At 40.6% G+C, this 21,109-nt stretch overlaps 2 protein-coding genes across 2 annotated transcripts in view; both read right to left on the bottom strand.

Annotated features, from left to right (window-relative positions):
* The window catches only part of LMLN (leishmanolysin-like (metallopeptidase M8 family)), a 103,016-nt gene extending 90,812 nt beyond the window's left edge, over positions 1 to 12,204 (bottom strand). The window contains 2 exon segments of the mRNA XM_006884209.1: positions 11,996 to 12,189; positions 12,192 to 12,204. Of these exon segments, the coding sequence (XP_006884271.1) occupies positions 11,996 to 12,189; positions 12,192 to 12,204 (207 nt within the window).
* Positions 12,205 to 14,009: 1,805 nt separating this feature from the next.
* On the bottom strand, positions 14,010 to 16,839 carry RPL35A (ribosomal protein L35a). The gene is made up of 4 exons (XM_006884208.1): positions 16,829 to 16,839; positions 16,478 to 16,630; positions 14,615 to 14,759; positions 14,010 to 14,033 (listed from the first exon to the last, which is right to left on the bottom strand). Exons 1-4 carry the CDS (start codon positions 16,837 to 16,839, stop codon positions 14,010 to 14,012), a joined length of 333 nt encoding a protein of 110 aa, XP_006884270.1.
* Between the last annotated feature and the right edge of the window lie 4,270 nt (positions 16,840 to 21,109).

The raw sequence follows: 21,109 nt of genomic DNA, 5'->3' as shown, positions 1-21,109 counted from the left end.
GTCGCTATGAGTCGCAAGCGACTCGACGGCACATAACAACAACATGTTTTCTGTGGCAAAAGACATTTTCAAAATGTTAAAAAGATGGCAGCTTGAAGACTAAGGTACACCTGATCAGGCAATGGTATTTTCACAACCCTGCTTGCTGAAACTGAGGAGGACCTGAAGCGCTTGCTGCAGAAAATCAAGGACTGCAGCCTCCTATATGGACTGAAGCTCAACATCAAGAAAACAAAGATTCTCACCACTGGGCTGATTGGCAGCAGGATGATAGATGGTGAAGAGATTGAGACTGTTAACAGCTTCAGTTTGCTTGGCTCCACAATCAACACTTGATAACAGCAGCCGGGAAATAAAAAACTAATTGCATTGGCAAAGTTTGCTGTCAGAAACCGCTCCAGAGTACTGAAGAGCAATGATGTCAGTTTGGAGACTAAGGTATGCCTGATCCAGGCCATAGCCTTTGTAATATGCTATGCATCAGAAAGCTGAACAATGACTAGGGATGATAGATGCCTTTAAGCTGTGGTGCTGGAGAAGAGTATTGAATATACCATGGACTGCTAAGAGAACAAACAAGTTCATCCAAGAGAGGGTAAAACCAGGCTGCTCTTTGGGGGCAAGGATTCAGAACTTTGTCTGACATACTTTGGACATGTTGCAAGGAGGGACCAGTCATTGGAGAGGGTTGTCATGCTTGGGAGGCTGAAGGGACAACTCAAGAGAGGAAGATCCTCAACGAGATGGATTGACTCAGTGATTAGGGTAATGGGGATAGGTGTGTCAGAGACAGTAAGAATAGCATAGGACAGAGCAGAGTATAGGGTTGTTGTACATAAGGTTGCTATATATCATAAGCAACCCAATGGCACATAACAACAACAACATACATACAGGAAAACAAGATAATGAATAAAGAAGAGTTTTGAAAGAAGAACTAATGTCTTTGAATTATGATGTTGGTGAAGAATACTGAATATCTTGTGGACTCTTAAAAGAAGAATCTGTCCTGGATAAAATATAGTCAGATTATTCTTTAGAAGACACACAAGATGCACAAGCAGAAGAGCAGGGTTTAAATAAGCATATAGTAATTAATGCTATGAAACATGAATGAATGGTTGAATGGAAAACCAATTTGCTTGGTAAACTTTCACTCAAGCCAAAATAAAAATAAACTAATAAACAATAAAAATAACAATAATTCTCTGTAGAGGTGACAGTCATAAGACTTCACGGCATGTGCTGTAGACATCTTATCAGGAGAGACCAATTCCTAGAGAAGGACATCATGCTTGGTAAAGTAAAATGTCATTAAAAGAGTGGAAGAGCTGCCACTCACGCTGCCCAGGTCTCCAGCACTGGGTGCTTCTGCGGCTCCCTGGCAGGCAACTGGGAAGCTTCAGACATCTGTCTGTCTGTCTGTCTGTCCATCTGAGCCGTTTTCAGAATCATGGCACAGTGATAAGAGTGGATCTGGCTGGTGCTCCAGCTTTCTCTCTGGGTCTGGGGGAGTCCCTGTCCAAACTGGACAGTGGTAAGGACTTGCTCTGCCAAAACAAAGGCATGTCATTCAAAACCACAAGCTGCTCCACAGGAGAAAGATGAAAACCCACTGGAAGGTGGTCAGCTATGGATTGGTTCTGACTTAATGGTACACAATGTATCCAAAATAGGTGAGATGAAGTTTTAACATCTTTGCCTCCAAGGACAATCTGACTGCATTTTCTCCAAGATATATATTTGTTTGTTCTTTGACAGTCCATAGGATACTCAGAACTCTTCTCCAACACTGCATCTCAACTGCATTGACTCTACAAAAATTCTACACTGTTGTTGTTGTTACTGTTATATTTTATCAAATTGTCTGCGATTCACAGGAACCCTATGTACATTAGCTCTGAATCCTTCCCTATCCTGAGCCAATCTCATCTTCTCCAACAGACCTAATCCTATTTCTCCAGTCACCCATCCTGGGTCCTCCTCTCCTGCATTGTTCCTCTACCCTTCCAAGCATGATGTCCTTCTCCAAGCATTGATGCGTTCTGGTCACGTACCCAAAGTATGTAAGACAGAGCTTCAAAATCCTTGCCTCCAGGGAGCAGGTTGGTGTCAACCTCTCCAGGACAGATATATTTGTTCTCCTGACTGTACATGGTATATTCTAGACTCTTCTCCAGCACCACAGCATAAAGGTATTGATCTTTCTTACATACTTAATCTTTGTCCAGCTCTCTGATGCACAGCAAGTAATTGAGAAGACCATGGCCTGGATCAGGTCCCACTTTAGTCTCCAGACTGACACCATTACTCTTCTGTACTCTAGAGAGGTTCCTAGCATCAGACTTTCCCAACGCAATTTGTCTTTTGATTTCCTCACTGGGCACATGGCCAGGAGAAATCAGTCCTTGGAGAAGGACATCACGCTCGGAAGGGTGGACAGACAGCACAAGAGAGGAAGACCCCAGATGAGATGGATTGAAATGGGGCAGTGGGTGCTGGTGTGTCAGAATTAGTGAGACTGGCTCAGGACAGGAGAGGGTTCAGAGCTGTTGTAGACAAGGGCTGATCTCTCCTGGCTACATGCCCAAAGTAAGTGAGGCAGAGCTTTAAAATCCTAGCCTCCAAGGAGAGACATGGTTTGGCAGTCCATGGTACGTTCAAGTCTCTTCTCCACCACCACAACTCAAAGGCATCTATTCTTCTTCTGTCATCCTTAGTCATTGTGCAGCTCTCTGAAGCATAACAAGTAATTGAAAAGACTATGACCTGGATTAGGCACATCTTTGTATCTAGACTGGCATTGTTGCTCTTCAGCACTCTGGAGAGATCCACAGCAACAGATTTTCCTCAATGCAGATTTCCTGACTGCTGGTGTTAGGAGTATTGATTGTGGATCTGAGCAAGTCATAATTGCTAATAACCTCAATCTCTTCTCCATCGATTATGGTGCTGCCAATTGACCCAGTGGTAAGAATCTTTTCTTCCTGATGTTGAGAGCTTCACTTCATACTGAAGACTACAGTCCTTGATCTTTTGCAACAAGTGCTTCAGGTCTTCTTCAGTTTAAGCAAGCAAGGTTGTGTCATCTGCCTAATGTAGGTTATTAATGAGTCCTCCTCCAATCTTGATGCCACATTCTTCCTCATAAAGCCCTGCTTCCCAAATGATCTGTTCTGCATAAAGATTGAAAAGATAGGGGAACATGATGCATCCCTGACACACTCCTTTCCTGATTTTGAACTATGTAGTGTTCCCTTGCACTGGAGAATATTAAAAAATATCACTCATGAAGAATGCAAAAAGTCATTGCAAAGACAAAAGGGAAGAAATCAAGAAGTTAAAGAGATAAACAGAAGATTTCAAAGGGCAGCTCGGGAAGACAATGTAAAGTATTATAATGATATTTACAAAGAGCTGGACTCAAAAAATCAAAAGGGACAAACTCATTCAGCATTTCTTTTTGTTGTTGTTGTTTTGTTTTGTAGTTTGGTTGGGGGGGGGCGGTTTCAGCATTTTTTAAGCTGCAGGTACTTAGTAACCAGTTAAAGCCTCAAGTTGCAATACTTAAGGATCCTGAGGGCAGAATAGTGAACGACCCAGGAAGTATCAAAAGAAGATGGAAGGAATATACAGAGGCACTATACCAAAAATAATTGGCTGACACAGAAGAATTTCATGAAACAGCCCATGATCAAGAAGCAGTGGTGATGAAGGAAGAAGTTCAAGTGGCTCTGAAGGAATCAACAAAAAAGAATTGATGGAATACTGACATATTTCAGCAAATAGATGCTGCCCTGGATGTGCACACCAGGTAATGCCAAAAAATCTGGAGGACAACAACCCGGCCAACTGACTGGAAGACAGCTATACTACAATAGCTGTGTTCTGTTTATTTCCGTTCTTTCGAGGTTTTAAAAAAAAAAATAAAACCAAAACAAACAAACAAAAAAACAAACAAACACAGAAATCCTGTATGACCCAGCCATTTCACTGCTGGAGATATACCCCCAGGAAATCAGAGCTGAGACACAAACAGAGATACATACAACTATGTTCATAGCCATGGGAGAAGGACGGGACTCTCCTCCCATGCAATTAACTGCCTCCGAAAACCCTCCAGGGGGTCAGCTATGGGTCGGGTCTGACTCAGCAGTACACAACAACAACAACAACAACAACATGTTCATAGCAGTGGTATTCACAACAGCATGGAAATGGCCCAAATATCCAACAACAAATGAATGGGTAGTATGTTCTCACAACCAAAGGAATATTATGCAAAATTTAAGTACAATGAAGTATTCATAAAGTACAACACAACATAGGAGTCTAAAGAGCATTATGTTGAATAAAATAACTCAGTCACAAAAGGACAAATACTGCATAACACCACTACTGTGAAAACAGCAGGAGTAACTGAGGGTGGAGGGGAGGAAGGGAAAGAATAGACATGAAACGGGTAGACAAGAACATTACAAGGACCAAGACAAGAGAAGATCAACCTGGGAAGAATTAAGAGAAAGACGATATGGCTCTTATAATTCTTGAATGTTAATCTTTCTCTCCCTAATTAACAGTGTACAGTGTTAAGGGACATTTTCTCACTGCTAACTTAAATTATCTCCTGGCATACATGCTTTATTTTAATTTTTTTATTATTATTTTTTATTGTTTTTGTGTGCGTGTACCGTCAAATCAGATCTGACTGGTACAGGAGGATATTGCACCTCCTTCTCCAGCAGAGCATCTGGTGGATTCGAACCGTGTTCCTCTGGGATTGCAGTGCAGCTTCTTGCCACTAGGCCACCAGAGCTCCCCACATGCTTTATTTTAAATATCCTCAAATGCTTTTTGGAAGTGTGCAAGACATAATTTAAAAGAAAAACGCAACACAATGTACTCAAATGTTGTATGCAAACCAATAGAAAATAAAAGTAATTTTTTTAAAAAAGACCCTTAATGAGAGAATGATGCAGTGCCTTTAAAAAAGGGGTCAAACACATCAAGGATTCTAAGAATGGGCACAGGACTGATCAGTATTTTATTCTATTGTATGAAAGGTTACTGTAAATTGGAACCAATATAACTGACACCTAAGAAAAACAGTAATATTTGTTATGTTGTTGTTGTTGTTGTTGTGACCCAACCCACAGCTAACCCTCCAGAGGGTTTTCAGAGGCAGTTAACTGCACAGACTGCCCATTCTTCTCCCAGAGCAGCTGGTGGCCTTGGACCACCTGCCTTTGGGATTGCAGCACAGCTTCTTGCCACTAGGCCACCAGAGCTCCCAATATTTGTTACATGTTAGGTAAATTGTATATATAAACAATTCATTGCTGTCCAATCAGAAACAACTAATAGCAGTCCATTTAGTGGGTTTTCGAAGGTTGTAGATTACATCAGAGACAACTCCTGATCTCTCTCCTGAGAAAGAGCTTGTGTATTTGAACCAGCTGCCTTTGAGGTCAATTTTAAAGGTAACCCCTTACTCTACTAATAACCAAAGATCCAAATAAATAGTGTATAGTGTTGTCATTTTCTTTAATATGAAGTACTACAATGTTTACTTGAACTGTAACTAAAAACCAAAAAAAACACCCCAAGATACATATTATAATTCATATTGCAAACACTCAAAAATGTGCTATTTTACTGTGCATTCAATAGATTTTAGTTTTAAAATAATAAGACATATCTAAGAAGCCAATACAGATCGAAATGCAACTGGAAAGAGAAATAGAGGAAATAAAAGAAGAAAAAAGTCAGATGAAACAGAAAGAAATCAAGTAGCTAAATTGTACAGTCAAATCCAACCAAGACAATAATTAAATGAAAATAGATCAAACCGATTATTTACAAATGTAGTATTAAATACCAATCTTCTCTGTAAAAAAAAAAAAAGAATGTAAATTGACAAACTTTTTCATTCAAAAGAAAAGGCCATGAAAAATGAGTTAACAGAGTAGGATTCAACTACTTGCTAGACACAAAAAACTAATTTAAAACATATACTGTTAGCTGTGATTGAGCCTATGAACAACTCCCAGCTGCCCCATGAACAACAAATCAGAGCCTTGCTCTATCCAGGGTCAACATCATGGTCTTTTCCTTACTCAAGCCTATTATTGCAGTCACTCGGTCAATCCATCTTTTCTTTTTTTTTTCCCTTGCAAAACACTTTATTTACTAAACATTAAATAGTTCAAGGCACAAGTGTGCAGGGAGACTGCAGGGGTGGGTGGATGTCCATATTAGACAGAATGCAGGGGAGAGGCAGGGAAATGGTAACAGTGAGGGCAGAAGGGGGGGGGGGGAGTTAGGTTTCTTTGGGAACTCTCTGTAGTTCTAGAAGTAGATGAATGTCAATCCATCTTGCTGAGAGTCTTCCTCTCCTTCTATGACCCTCCACCTTTTCTAGTACATGTCTTTCCAAGGACAGAACTCAATTATTACCATCTTGAAATAGATAAAATGGTGATACTCTGCTTGCTTCACTGTCCTTGAGCAAGCTGCAAATATCTGCCTCTCTCTCACCTCCACACTCCCACACCCCCACATTCCAGCCAGATTGAAAATTGTCAATTTTTTCAGGTTTTTTTTTTTTTATTTTTTTAAATTTTTTCAGTTTTACATGGATCCACAAACTTATGGTAGTGGTACTCAAGAAATCAAGATGTGTTGCCTTGGGGAAATCTGCTGTCAAGGACTTCTCCAAAGTGCTAGAGAGCACGGATGTCAGTTTAAAGAGTAAGTTGTGCATGATATTTTCAATTGCTTCCTATATATATGAAAATTAGAAAACAAATAAGGATGAGAGAAGAATAGATGCCTTTAAATTGTGATATCAGAGAAGCGTATTGAACATACCACGGACTTCCAAAAGAACAACAAATCTCTCCTGAAGGAAGTGCAACCACAATGATCCTTAAAGGCAAGGATGTTGAAACGATCTCACTCAGTTTGGGTATATTTTCAAGACGAGTTAATCCTTAGTGAGAGACATCATGCTGGAAAAAGAGGCAAGACTCTTCACCCCCAAATGAGATAGATTAACACAGTGAGTGCCACACAGGCTTAAACATGACAGAGACCTGAGGATGGTGCGGGATAGGGTAGGGTTCAGATCTGCCTGTACACAAGGTCATTAGGAGTCACAAAGTGGTACCTAACAACCAAACAGATGGATAACATTTTAAAACAAAACAAAATGTTGCAGAAATTTGAACCCTTAATCAAATTCTGGTAAGACTGCAAAATGGTACAGCATTTGTGAAAAACAGCATGATGACTCCTCAAAAAACTAAAAATAGAACTTTGTAACTCAGTGATTCCCCTTGTTGTTAAGGACATCAAAACAGCAACATATGTTCAGTAGAGCACTATTTTCAACAACCAAAAGGTGAAACAATGTAAATGTCTATCAACTGATAAATGGATAGAGACATACACACAATATAACATTCTCACATAAAAAGAGAAAGAAATGAAGTCTTTTTATTTTTTTTAGAAATGAAGTCTTGACACAATTACAATATGGATGGATCTTAAAGACATAATTTATAAGTAAAACAATCAAAAAAGCAACTATTTAAAAAAAACAAATATTATATGACCTCATTTATGCAAAAGGACAAGAATAGGTAAGTATATAGAACATATAATTTACCACTGGTTAACACTAATAGGAGGAACAGGGGAAAGGGAAGGTCATTACTAATGGAGAAGTGTGTTTCCATTACAGTGATGGAAAACCCCACTGATTAAGGGTAGGGTTGCACAGGAAAGTAATGTAATAGTATATTTGTGAAAAACTGAACTGGTCAAAGTTGTATAATACATGTATTTCTAAAACTACAAGGAAAAAGAGTAGCTGCTGTTCTTTGGCTGCCTACGTAGGATCATGGTTTTAACAGACATCCCATTTAATTGGCCTAATATCATATTTAAGTAGTTAAGTTCTAAATCCCGCTTTACTGCATACTGCTTGATGGGATCTTAAAGGCTGGCAGGAGACCAGGCAAAATTGGTTCCTATTAGCCTGGAGCAAGGAAGGAAGCAGCAAAGTGAGGACTATTGTTATTGTTATGTGCTTGCCAGTCAGAAATGACTCACAGCTGACCCTGCAGAGATTTTTAGAGGCAGTAAATAGCTAGAGAGGAGACTGCTCATCCTTCTCCTTTGGAGCAGCTGGTGGATTTGAAATCTATGCCTTTGGATACTGCAGCGCAGCTTCTTACCACCAGAACTCCCTAAATCAAGAAAAGGGGAAGGAAATTGGAGTGCCTAATTACCTCCATAAACAACTGCTTTCTCTGAACATAAGAGTAGACAGAATTGGATGCTGCTCGGCTATCATTACTATTTTGATTAAAATGGGGGGAAGGCTGTGAATAGAACAGAATTTCAAATTCTCATGGAGTCCAAACTTTCAGGAGTCATGGAGGTTGGCTGAACTCCTAAAACTACTGTCCTGACACAATCTTTAACCAAATATATGCCTGATGTTCTCTTAAAACCAAACAACAGTTAAACTTACTGAGTAAAGAGAGTCTATCAAGAAATCTTGCCTCTACTCAACTCAGCACAAACAAGGGACCATACAGAGCCAGAAAAAATCTTTCCAAGAAATGCTACTTGGATCTCTGCGTAAGTATATCTTAAAAAATTGTAGACAAGAGCTTTGAACAAACCTGACCTAACTGGCATTTATAGAACGCTTGACCCAAGAACAGCAGAACACACATTCTTCTCAAATACACATGAAGCATTCACCTCTACAGTTCACATATTGGGATATAAATCTGATGGTAACAAATGTAAGAGAATAGACATCATACGAAAGATGTTCTTGTTATGCTAAAAATCAAAATGGAGGTTGAGGCTCAACTAAAAAATTCTACGTCAGGATATTTTCCGAAACCAGAAACTCAGAAAATCCTATGTCAGGATATTCCCCAAAACCAGAACTCAGAAAACCCTATGTCAGGACATTTTTCTGAAACCAGAATTTAGAAATCCTATGTCAGGACATTCCTCAGAACCAATTTCCGAAGACCAGAAGCTTTATGCACCAACGAGCCACTGCAGCGACCCCATATAAAACTCCAAGCCCAACCCCCAGTGCGGCTCCCCTTGCTGAGTAGCCCAGCGCACAGTAAACTCTGAGAAATGTTTCTACCTTGGCATGGTTCTTGGCTTTGATCTGAAACCTTTCAATTCTCAGTATTTAAGGAAATTAAACTGGAAACCAGTAACAGAAAGCTACTGAAAAATCCCATATATTTGAAAATAAAACAACAAACTTCAAAATAACTCCTAGGTTTTAATTGAGAATGAGTTATTTTGTATTTCACAGTATCATTGTGGTGTGAAGGGTTCAAACTGGCTTTCGTAGCTACTGACTGACTTGGCCATGTGGATGGGCAGGAATATGTGAATAGTCCAAAAGGGGACTGGCTAGTCTCACCAATCCACAAGGGGGTTGGTAAATCACAACATTAAATTGAGCGGGTCCAGCAGCAGAATGGAGAACTCTGACCACTAGCAAAGCAAGAGAAGGCAGCACATTCTTTGGGGCCTGAGATTCTTGCACCAGCAAACCAAGACCAATGGGAACAGCAGAGAACCAGAGAGACCTAACAGGAGACAGAGCTGACCTTGGAACTGCTATACCATGGAACTAGAGCTAAGCACCTTTGCCTAAGTTTCCTGGAAGACTATAACTGGCAGGACTAAGAACCTAAATGGGCAATATCCTCTCGTGTGACTTACCACCTCTGAAAATCCACTGGAGAGTCAGCTATGCATTGGTTTTACTCAACAGCACAAAACAACAGCCTAAAGCTGTGAGTCTTAAAGGCTGTGATGCATCTGTGCACATTGCAGAAGCTGTTTGGACTGAGGGATTTTATTCTGAATTATAGCCTTTTGACTTCCCTAAAAGGATTCTGTGTTGTCTATGAGCTATTTGCAATGGATTTTGAAGCCAGTAAAGAAGTAAGATTGGTCTTGGGATGAGTAGAAAGAGGTACGGGAGCATGAGGATATGTCTGACTTCACGAGAATTGGTTTTGTGTTCTTGCTGTTGTTAACAGGGAACTCCTCTTTGTGTAGTTGGTAAATGTCAGCTATGGCCTTCTCCATACAGTCCTTGCTTTACAATCACAAAAATTTCCAATAGTTTTCTGTAGTACTTCACAGTGGTGCAGCCACTATTCCAAAAGCAATGTCTAGTTATTGCCTGTACCATGTGTCCAGGTTAAAGCAACCAGAATAGTGAGGAGCACCTGCTATTCTTTATTCTAAGAATTATGAAATTTTATTAGGGATGAGGACTCTCAAGAGAACTTAAAAATTTTTTTAAAGAAAAGAGCTTAATAATTTGCTCTTAATATCTGGTGTGCTAGCTTTTTAAGAAGAATATATAGGTATAAATGGGAAGAATGTGAAGAAGTTTCAGGAAGTTCTAGCCTTATAAAAAAAGACAATGGTGATCTCAAAAAAAGAAAAGAGGTTGCTGTGCTTCTACAAACAATAAGCTCCTGGTCAAGGAGATAGTCAAATATAGGCTCGATACCGGCGGTATACTGGCAAAAGTCCCTACAAGACAATTAGCTATTAAGGTTCCTTTTTAACTGTGAGATTTTGCTATTCTTAGAATTACTTTACTTTAATAAAATCAGAAGAAAGAAATGCAGGGCTTTCTGGGATTTTTTTAAGAAGAAATCAATTCAGCCAAAAGGCAGTGTCATGATTAAAAACTAAAATGCAGCAACAAGCCTCAAACATAATTTGGCACACACAGTTAGGAAGAAAAATGTGCTTAACTTTTAAAAAAAAATGGTGAAAATATGTAAATTTCTGGCCTGAATTGAGAATTTCTCAGTGACTATTTTCTGATGAAATCTCAAACCCACTAGTGTGGAGTTGATTTTCATTCACAGCAACTCTTAGAATGACTCCATACGAATTTCATATAGGCTGTAAATCTTTATGGAAACAAGCTGTCAAATCTTCATGGGCTGGCCAATGCGTTCATTTCACTAGTGGGCCACCAGGGTTCCTGTTCCTTATAAAGTCAGAAGACAAGTTATCAAAAAGAGTAACTTACCTCAAACCCTTACTGCAGATCTAATGCAGGCCTGCCTACCTTTGCTGTTAAGTACTGTAGAGGAGTCAAACAACAAGACAAACCTTCCTCTAGGGAATTTTACAATCCAGCTATTAAGGCAAGACGTGCCTGAAAAACAATCCATTACCACAAAGTAATATTTGATTAAGTGCCAGAGGAGAGTACAATTGAGCTAAGCAGTGAAATGCAGGGAGCACGCTACGGGGTGGATTCAGCAGACTGACTGATCTAAGGCTAGGGGGAATGGACTGAGTCAAAAAGAATGTGGCCCGGGAGGAAAACCAGGTGTTAAGAGGCAGGCAGGCACTTCAAGGCCTGGAGAACAGATACACAACCGAATAAATGAGATAACTTGAAAATTAGTGGTAATGCGGTCGCTAGTCCGTAGAAAGCTCCTTCATCACTGCAATGCCTATGTTTGGCCGTTCTATCAATTTCTTCCCAAACTCTAGTTCTCATACTGTGGTTTTGGGACCAGCAGTCTCAGCACCCATCAGAGAACTTAAAATGAAATCCTGAGGACCCAACCAAGAAGTGAGCCAGAAAGTGGGGAACATGGAACAATAATCTTTTCATTAATTCTGATGCATATTTAAATGTGCAAACAACTCCTGCAGGGCTAATCTGCTAGGAAGAGCTCTCGGCAAAGCCAAGTGATGGGGTTGTGGGTACCAAGTGGATAAAACAGCCACTGAACTGGGAGCAGAGCTGATAGCAGGTCCCGGCCAAGAGTTCGGTTCTGCCTTCAATTTCGCGTTTTCCTGCAGAAGAATACCTCCCAGCGACTACCCGCCGCGCTGGTCTCTCTCCCGCATTACTTTATCCTCACAGTACCCGCTTCCCAACCTTCCGTCCTCCTACCTCAGTGTCAGAGGGGACGTAGTGCCGGCAGGGAGGAGAGCTGCCCAAGTAGATTGGAAAAGACGTGCCGCTTGCTCTGAGCCCGCTGAGCAGGAATAAAACCCAAAAAGGACCGCTCCAGCACCACCGGCTTGGGTCCGGGCCTGAAGCCCCGCAGCCCACTCTTACAGCCCACTCGGCCGCCATTTTCGGCCGAGCGTCGTTACCATGGAGGGCGTGACGCCTCCGCGCCCAGCGCCAGCCCCGCCCCTCGCCGCTCAGGACAGGTGGAGGGGACAGCGGGCGGAGAAGTCAGATTCCGATTGGCTGGCGTCATCCTGAAGAATTTCAACACATGGCATTGTACAATTTGATGGGGGGAGGTGAAGGAAATTGGAAGAATCTGTTTCTGGACAACAATGCATTCGAATTTTGTAAATAAATTAGTATAATAAAATTAAAAATTTGCTTAAAAGAACTTCAACGCGTAAGAGGGGAGCCGCGAATATGTCCATTGCATCTAATTACGCAAAGTTCGCCAATAAATTCCATTTTCTGTTCCACGTGTTTGCGTTGGGAAGACAGGAAAACCAGCTAATAGCAAGTTTTTGACTGTTCCCAAACTAGTTCTTAAGCTTTTCTGTCACTCACCAAAGATGTGTGCCAGGAGAGCAGCTACAAAAATTTTCTTTTAGTGGTCTGTGTAAAAAGTGGCACACAATCTCGTTTCTCTTCAGTCACTCATTTTAGGCTCATTACTTAAGCTAAAACCTATGGCTTCAGTATTTTTTTACTCAACCTCATGTATTAGCCTCTAACCAAAATTATCCAAATATTCATTAGTCTTTTCATTACTACGGTTAAGAATCCTGAAATTATAATCTAGAGAATCTTCATCTGAGGTTGTGACATTTTGTGAGAGCTGTTATGTGCCGTCGATTGTGACCCATAGCGACTCTATGTACAATAGCCATAAACGTTGCTGTCTTGTGCCAATCTGACACACCTACTCCCATTACCCCAATTACTGAATTGACGCATCTTATGGTCTTCCTCTCTTGTGCGGTCCCTCTCCAAGGACTTCTTGCAACATGCCCATAGTATGACAAAACTTCGAAATTCTAGCTTCCAAGGAGCAGCCAGTTTCACTGGCTCTAGGTCAAATCCATTTGTTCTCCGTATATTCAACACTCGTCCTCCAGCACCACATATGAAAGGTATCAATTCTCTATTATCCCTAGTCACTGTTCAGCTGACACATAGCAAGTGATTGCAAGCCAAGACCATGCCTGTAGCAGGCACACAGCACAGTGATACCACTATTCATTATTTAGGAGAGGTCTCTTAAGAGCAGACGTTCCCATCACAATAGTCTTTCAATTTCCTGGCTGCTGGTGCCAAGTGTTGATTGTGGAGCCAAACTAAACTGTTAACAATCTCAATCTCTAATATCAATCTCAATCCATAATGATGCTAATTGGCCCAGTGGTGAGAATCTTTGTTTTCTTGATAATGAAGCTCAATCTATATTGAAGGCTGTAGTCCTTGACCTAAGTGCTTCAGGTCCTCCTTTCAGTAAGCAGGGTTGTCTTGTCATCTGCCTAACACAGACTGATGAGTCTACCTCCTACACGTTTCTATACTGCCTTGCCCAGAGACTAGGGACATCTCAGCCAAGCTGTAGAGCTACAAAATCCCATTAATACTATCATCACATACCTAATTCTCAAGTTGTAAATTTACCAATTCATTTTTAATAGCTGCTCACTATTCCACAGAGCTTACTCGTGGATTTAAATTGCCAGTAAAAAAAAACCTCCCCCATCTTTGCGTTAACAGTTTGGTTAAACTTTCACTAACTCAACCTAATGTGGAAAGCCAGCAAGTGTTAATGTGTTTGACCAACTGATATATTGGCAGTTGTGTTTACCCAGAAGCACCTTAGAAGGTCTGGAAATGTAAAGGGTTTTTAAAGCTAACAAAAATGCAAGAGAACAAATAACAAATCCATAATTTTATTTGCTTTTCAATAAGTTTAAATCCTCGAGGGATACAGCATCTAAGGGAGAAAGAACACAAAAATATTAGATGAATATTACATGTATATATGAAGTATAAAGCATGACAATATGGACAAATTTTCTAACAGTTGTTGGGTCAGTCTTGAGACTTAGGAAAAGGTAACAGCTCTTTTCTGCAAAATACACATATTATTCTAACAAGACTGGCAATGAAGAAATAGGACACTATTCTTAAAAACCATGCCAAAAAAAGGAATCAATTTATTTTCTAGCACTAACTTCAGTGTCCAATATATTTTTAAAAAACTGATTTAATACTATCCTCCCTCTGCCCCAGCACCGTAGTAAATAAAAAAAATACAAAACCACCAGGGAAAAAAAGAACAAAAACCAACCAAAAAACCCACCGAAAGCAAATACACAATCCATTTGAACATTTTTTTTTTTGGGGGGGGGGGTGGTACACTAACAGGTGTTTCAAAATAATATGACCACTAACTTTCTGATTAATCTGCCATTTAACATTGCACCAAGTAGGATAACCCTTAAAAGGTCAACATTTAAACTCTGGAGTTTGATTAAACAGGTCTGGGGTAGCTTGGTTAACAATTCTACTTACTACACGGATTCTGTGTCCGATGGCCTTAGCAGGAAGGTTGCTCCGAAATTTGGCCCGAACCATGCCACTGTTTCCGTGCGCACGAGTTACCTTTCCCCAGATTACTCTGGTTTTATTGGGTTTGCCACCAGGAGTCACCGTATTGCTATTTTAGAAGTAGAAAGTACAAGAAAATTCAGACAACTAATAAGGTCAAAAGGATGTTTAGAATAGAGGCTCAACCCTAATTACCAATTTAATGAGCTGTGGATTTAAAAGACAAAACAAAAAAGTTTTGCTTCCATTCAATAAATACTAAATATCAGACCGTCTGGTAAATGCCAGGAATATTGCAGTTTTAAAAAATCCTGAGTGTTATTGGCACGTGCCACTCAGTCAGCTGACTTAGTAACCCTATGAACAGTACCCAGATCGTAACCTTGTCATATCCTCCACCATCATCTCCAAATGCTCAAAGCCTGTTGTAGGTTTGGTGGGTTACTTAAAAATTATTTTAGTAAAAGTTTACAAGAAAGTTAGATTTTCATTTATTCATTGTTGCACAATATCCACCACCGCCACCTTACAATACACTTCTTTTTCTGGACTGTTGTCATCTTCCATTCATCTGTTCCAATGCAGGGTTCATTATTCATAACCCCCCTTTTAGTTTCTCAAACTCCCATGTCAGTACTGTTTTCTAAGAGAGGTGTTATGCAGTCCTTTTTTGACTGAAATTTTTCTCTGCATAATGTCCTCAAGGCTTCCCCTTGTGCAATGTTTAAGAAGTTCCTTGTTTTTCCGAACATACCATAGTTTTTCCTAACCATTTTACATGCCCACAATGGTGAATAAGGATTCCAATTTCTCTACAACCTCCCCAACATTTGCTGGTTCCTGTTCTGCTGAACTTGATTATTGTTGCCTGGGGGGGAGAGATGAGATTTCATAGTTGTTTTGAGTTCAAGTTCACTGTTATAGTCACTTCTGACAGTCCCATCTCTTTTGCTGTCCCTTCCTCACTAGGTCTTTTTACAGGGTATCCATAATAAACAGAAATGGAAGCAAAGGAGGTTAAGTGAAATTAAAGACTTTTTCAAATTTCAAGTAGCCAGAAGGCATCCCGTGAGCTCTAAGAGCATATTAAGTAGGTCATTGAGCTGCTAACCCAGGTGGTAAAAATCACCGGGAACGCCAATGAACAAAGATGTGCAATCACTTACCTTGCAATTTAAATTATCAGCTCCGAATTGGTTAAATTTAACAGTTATTGAGTGAGGAAAGGTGGCTTTGAGTTCTGGTGGCACACTGCTTTAGGAACTGAGCTACAAGCCATTAAGGCCAGCAGAGATAAAGAGTCACACAACCTTCAATCCTTATAGCATTTAGTGTTTTGATTAAGGCAGGCTTAAGTGAGTTAACACTGCAACAAGGACCATGTGAAGCAACAAAGTCTACATTATGTGGTGAAGACGGTTCCAGAAGCAACAGCACGTATTAAACATCTGAATAGTTTTCTTGTTGGAAGATGAATGAGGACTTTTATTGAATGAAATTGAGAGTAATGTATATGTGATCTGATGCTGGGGAAGGATGAAAGCTATCCCCATAGATTTTCATTGGTCTGTAAGATCCAGAATTAACTCTTCTAAACACAATCTTTATATATAGGAAAACAACTAGATGAAAACAGCAAATGTACTAACTCTATCAACACTACATAGTGTTATGAATAAAAAAAACGTAACATCTACTAAAAAAAGATTTACAAAAGTCTTTAGTATCAACTACAGCATTTACAGTTTATCTTTCAATATTAAGATGACATAAACCTTCAATAATAATAATAAAAGACAAAAAGAATCAACAGCATTATAAACTTACTTTTTTGCTTTGTAAACATAAGCACATCTCTTGCCTAAATAGAATTCTGTTTCATCTCGCGCATAAACACCTTCAATTTTAAGAAGAGCTGTGTGCTCCCTCTGGTTCCGGAGACCTCGTTTATAGCCAGCAAAGGTGGCTTTGCACCAAAGCCTAAGATACACAAAATACAGAACATTAACTGTCAACTATTAAAAGATCTTATTTCAAAAAACAGCCGTATGATTTGTGATAACCCTAACCCCCAGTTATTTACAGCAAATGGCTAGTTATTCCTGGTCTGTTTTACTCCCATTTGGTTCATGACTATAGAACAAAAAATAAGCAATTCCATTTAAATAAAGTGCATACCTCCCAGCCATCTTTGTGGTTCAGAAGTCCTGCTTCCAAGAGGCCTGTAAAGGGGGGGGGGGGGGAATTCCATTTACAATCTTGAAAAGGAAGTGTCCCACTTTCACGTTAGACCAATTTCCATTTTAATTAACACTTCATGTTACATTCTGAATTGCTTTTCAAGGTCGTTAAGTTTTTCTTTCTCCCATGGAGTGGCTGGTGTGTTTCAAAACTCAGCTCGTTTACCAGCCGAGCACTTTAATCACTTAACCAGCACGGCTCCCTACCTCACGTTAATAGTGTGACTGGTGGAGTCGAGTTGACAGCACAACACAAAACGCATTAAGCCACCAGAGCGTCTCTCTCGTATCTAAACAAACTCCAAAGTAAAAGATAAATCCAAATACCAACAAAAGGTTTAAATAGCAAAAATACACACTTCCCAAACATCTAAATGTCTGAATAAGCAGTCACGGGAGAAGTCACTCCGGTTTAAATAGCAAAAATACACACTTCCCAAACATCTAAATGTCTGAATAAGCAGTCACGGGAGAAGTCACTCCACCATTAGTTAACACAAATCCGAAGAAACGGAGACTTTATTAAGCAGAACTTTTATATTTTAAAAAAGATCAAAGGTTCAGCGTAAAGCCTTCAACCGACACCTGTAGACAAACTAAGGGCACCTTTCTAGTCCGCACTTGCAAAGAAACAACTGAGTCCCGGAGCAGCAGCCCTCCGGACGTCAGGCAACCAGGACCATCAACCCTGCATCTCTGCCATCCCGCCCTCCCTCTAGCTGGAATCATTAGGAAACTGTCGCTGCAGGGACCCTCGAGCTGCGCTGATGTCTTGCGAGATCTACGGGTAAACTCACCACAATTATTTCACTCAAAACTTCAGACGTTGGAGGAGACAACCACCTTCACCGGCTCCAAGATGGCGGAAAAAGGACCGACAAGGCCCACCGCATTGCCTTGTGGGATAGATGCCTCTTTGCCCCGCCCCTAACTTGGGCATCTTCCGCGGTTGCCGGAAAAACAAGCTTTATCAAATCATACTCCGACTCAAAAAAGCTACATACAAGAGCACGCTAATAATTCTTCACCCATGCTTTTTCTCTTTATAACCTCAACATACATTACTTAGGATCAGAAAAAGGCAACTTTTTAGCCAGCTAAAGAGGGAGGGAGCGAAGCCCCACCGGATTTGTGCGTCGCCATGGAAACACACTTGTTTGGTACCCGCCTCCTAGAGCGTTAGAAGTTAGAAGTCAGAATAACGCATTTATCCCGGCTTTAGACAGCTCAGATTTGGTTCACGAGCATGGGAGTATCTTTCCTTGCTACTACAACAGGAATTGCGCGAAAGGAGATTCATTTCCTTATCTGGAAGAGAAAGGTCGGGAGCACAAAGACAGGAGGACTCCCTCCTTTCTTAATTTCCCCCCTTCTTCTTTTCTTCTATTTCTTTATACCTTTCAGAAGAAGACTTAAATTCTTGCCTCTACTCTTCTGCGCTGCAGTCCCGAAAGCACGGGAAATCCACCAGCCTCTCCGCAGAAGGATGGGCAATCTCATCCCATGGGATGAAAACGCACCAGAGGGTCAGCCATGGATCATTTGCAACTTGAAAGTACACAACTCCTTGCTTGAAGTATTTTGGTGACTTAGTGTTTAAGAATTGCGCAGCCAACGCAACGGTACGTCCCCACCTAATAGCTCTGAAGGAGAAAAATGGGCAATCTTGATGTACTGCTTCTGAAAACCAGCTGGAGGGTCCGTTTCGACTCACCGTTCAAAACAAACTTTTGCCTTACCCCCGAGGGTGAGGAGGACTGCTCTGAAAGAATCTATCACCTTTTTAGGAAGACGCATTCAACTGCCATATGAAACTCGTGAGTGCCCAGTACCTTGTTAGGTCTCTCAAGTAGATATGTAGAGACAGAATGAGAGAGATTGCTGGAGTCAGAATTTTTTTCCCCTTTTTGTCTGCCCATTTCAGGTCAAATGTGTGGGTGTGACTGTGGAAGTTGGGCCTGGCTTTTTCTTCTTCTTTTTTAAAATTGTGATTCTAATGAAACTTTACAGAAAAGTTGGCTTTTCATTCACTCATTGTTGCATTTTCCTCCCTACTTTCCTACCAGATTGTTGTTATGTGCCATAGAGTCTCCTGCAACTCATAGCGACCCTGTATACAACAGATCTAAACCCTACTCTATCCTGAGCCAATCTTATTGTCTCTGACACACCTACCCCCATTACTCCAGTGACTGAATCCATCTCATCGAGGATCTTTCCTACGCTGTCCCTCTCCAAGGACTGGGCCCTCCTTGCAACATGTCCAAAGTATGTCAGAATCCTTGCCTCTGAGGAGCAGCCTGGTCTCTCACCCTCCCCAGGACAAACCTGTTTGTTCTCCTTAAAATCCATGGTATATTCAATATTCTTCTCCAACACCACAGCTCAAAGGCATCAATTCTTCTATCCTCACTAGTCATTGTCCAGCTTTCTGATGTATAGCAAGTAATTATAAAGACTATGGCCTGAAAAAAATATTCATTCATTGTTGCATAATTTCTTCCCCCTGACCCCAAAAGTCAGAAATTTAAATATTCTAGTAATTGCATTGTTATTTGGATTGCACTCTGGAGTAATGAATTTATTCAGTAAATGTTTTATTGAATGGCAACGAGTCATTGAAGTGCCAAGCTTTGTTCTACGCTTCAAGGATCCTTCATGTCCCTCTACAAGGAATAGCTTCTCCACCATGTCCAAAGTATGTGAGGTGAAGCTTTGTTATGTTTGCCTTTAAAGAGCACTCCAGCTGCGTGTTTTCCAAGACATATTTGTTGTTCTTTGGGCTACTCCAGCATCACAACTCAAAGTCATCAATTCTTCTCTGTCATCATTATACATTGCCCAGAACTCAGATGCATAGCAAGTGATTGGAAAGACCATGGCCTGAAACAGGCGTACCTTAGTCCAGACAATAAGCAAGTTAGGACATCTTTGTTGTTCTTATTGTGCAGTTGTTATTGTTATGTGCCATCAAGTCACTTGCAACTCGTAGTAACTCTATGTACAATAACCTTAAACCCTGCTCTGTCTTGTGCCAACTTCACTGTCTCTGACACACCTACTCCCATTACCCCAATCACTGAATCGATCCATCTCATTGAGGGTCTTCCTCTTTCGTGCTGTCCCCCCACCCTCCCAAACATGATGTCCCTCTTCAAAGACTGGTCCCTCCTTGCAACATGCCCATAGTATGTCAGATGAAGCTTCAGAATCCTTGCCTCCAAGGAGCAGCCTGATTTCACCCTCTTCAGGACAAACCAGTCAAAGACTGGTCCCTCCTTGCAACATGCCCATAGTATGTCAGATGAAGCTTCAGAATCCTTGCCTCCAAGGACAAGCCTGGTTTAACCCTCTTCAGGACAAACCAGTTTGTTCTCCTAGCAGTCCATGGTATATTCAATACTATTCTTCAGCACAACAGCTCCTTCTATCATCCCTAGTCACTGTCCAACTTTCTAACGCATAGCACACAATTGAAAAGCCTATGGCCTAGACCAAGCACACCTTAGTCTCCAGCCTGACACCATTGCTCTTCAATATTCTAGAGAGATCCCTGACAGCTTACTTTCTTTTTCTTTTTTAGCTTACTTTCCCAATGCAATTCAAATGAAGCAATTGAATATACCATAATTTGGGGCAGGTGCACCATAATAGAGTCTGAAATCCTTGCTCTTTAGCATTTTAGAGAGGTCCTTAACAGCAGACTTCTCCAGTGCAGTACCTCATTTGTTTTCTTGACTACTACTTCCATGAGTGTTGACTATGAATCCAAATAAAATTAAATGCTTGGCAACTTTAATGCTTTCTCCATGTGTCATGATGTTGTTTATTGGTCCAAGCATAAGGATTTTTATTGAGGTGTATTCCATACTAAAAGCTGTAGTCTTTGATTTTATTCAATAAATTCTTAAAGTCCTTTTTCCTTTTTGCAAGCATGATTTATAGTCAGTATATGGAAGAACAGGACACATCCCAGGCGTACACCCTTCCCAATTTTGAACCATGCAGTGTTGCCCTGCTCTGTTCTGACTACCGCCTCTTGGTCCAAGTATAGGTTTCGCATTAACACGATTAAATGTTCTGGGATTCCCATTCTTCTCAGAGTCAGCCACAGTTTGTTAGGATCCACGCAGTCAAATGCCTTTGCATAATCAATTAAACACAGATAGACATTCTTCTGGTATTCTCTGCTTTCAGCTCAGATCCATTTAACATCAGC

Source organism: Elephantulus edwardii, unplaced genomic scaffold, assembly GCF_000299155.1.
Source record: "Elephantulus edwardii isolate Elephantulus edwardi_28Jun2011 unplaced genomic scaffold, EleEdw1.0 scaffold00032, whole genome shotgun sequence".
Lineage (NCBI taxonomy): Eukaryota > Metazoa > Chordata > Mammalia > Macroscelidea > Macroscelididae > Elephantulus > Elephantulus edwardii.
This window is presented reverse-complemented; position numbering and strand designations above follow the sequence as displayed.